We start from the raw sequence: 1,061 nt of genomic DNA on the forward strand, positions 1-1,061 counted from the left end.
TGGGTGAGACTGTTCCCTTTAGCCACGAACCATCAAAGAGGAAACTTCTCTCAGCATCTCCTGCCGATGTCTTTAATGATTTGTGCTCTGATCAGCTCGGGATAAGCCGAAGGACAACGGGGCAGCTCCAAAATCCCGCGGCTCCGGCAGGAAGCTGCCCGGCCCGGAGCGCTGCTGCGGCACTGTAGGGGTGCCGGGGATCGGATCCCTCCCGCACCCATCCCCAGCGCTTCTGCCTCGTCCGCTGCTCCTACAGCAAATGTGGCCGCATTGATTTCTGGCTGGCAACCCTGGGGGATGTGACAAATAGCTCTGCCAGCCTCTCACAGAAAGATGCTATCCCTATGAAGGAAATGGACGACGGAATAAAAAATTTATCAGGGCGTGAATATCTCCCCCGTAAACGCGGCTGTAAGAAGTCACCTGTTGGCGAGGCTTTCGGCTGCGTTAATAAAAAGCGTCGGTGCCGCTGGCCTGGATGGGCAGCACGGGGCTGGCTAGGATGGGCAGCACGGCCATTTGCGGGGCCGGACGGGTCCCGCCGCATCCCGACCGCTTCGCGGAGCCGCCGCCGCCTCCCGCTCCCTCCCGCTTCCCCGGCCGCGATCAGCCCGGCTCTTAACGCGAAGGAAAAGAGCAGCCCAGACCTGTTGCCATCAGAGCGCGTTTTACTTCGGCACCGCGGATCTCCCCGCACCTCGGGGCCGCGGCGCCGCTCGGAGCGGGGCGCGGACGGGCGCGGGCAGCGCTGCGGCGGAGCGCTCCGTGCGGGGCCGCCTCGTCGGGGCGCGGGGAGCGGCGCTCAGTACGGTCCCACCACCACCGCCTCCACCTCCTTGGACGGCCGCCGGTCCTTCACCAGAAAGTTGATCATGCCCTCGGACTTGATGAGCAGATTGCAGCCGAGGAAGAAGATGCCGAAAACGACGGTGAGAGCCAGGACGCACATGACGGCGATCTGCACCACCCGCATGATGTAGAGGCTCCGCTCGTCCGCCGCCGCCGCTGCCGCCGCCGCTCCTCCGCCGCCGCCGCCGTCGGTCACCGCGGAGGCGGCCGTG

General features: G+C 65.2%; 1 protein-coding gene across 1 annotated transcript; it reads right to left on the reverse strand.

Annotated features, from left to right (window-relative positions):
* Positions 1–767: 767 nt before the first annotated feature.
* On the reverse strand, positions 768–1,060 carry RPRM (reprimo, TP53 dependent G2 arrest mediator homolog; the record flags this gene model as incomplete). The annotated part of the gene is made up of 1 exon (XM_042827027.1): positions 768–1,060. A coding segment is annotated over one exon (258 nt), but the record flags the coding sequence as incomplete, so codon positions are not given.
* Between the last annotated feature and the right edge of the window lies 1 nt (position 1,061).

This window comes from Centrocercus urophasianus, unplaced genomic scaffold (assembly GCF_019232065.1).
Source record: "Centrocercus urophasianus isolate 14NV4802_14NV808 unplaced genomic scaffold, USGS_Curo_1.0 seq_28, whole genome shotgun sequence".
Taxonomy (NCBI): domain Eukaryota; kingdom Metazoa; phylum Chordata; class Aves; order Galliformes; family Phasianidae; genus Centrocercus; species Centrocercus urophasianus.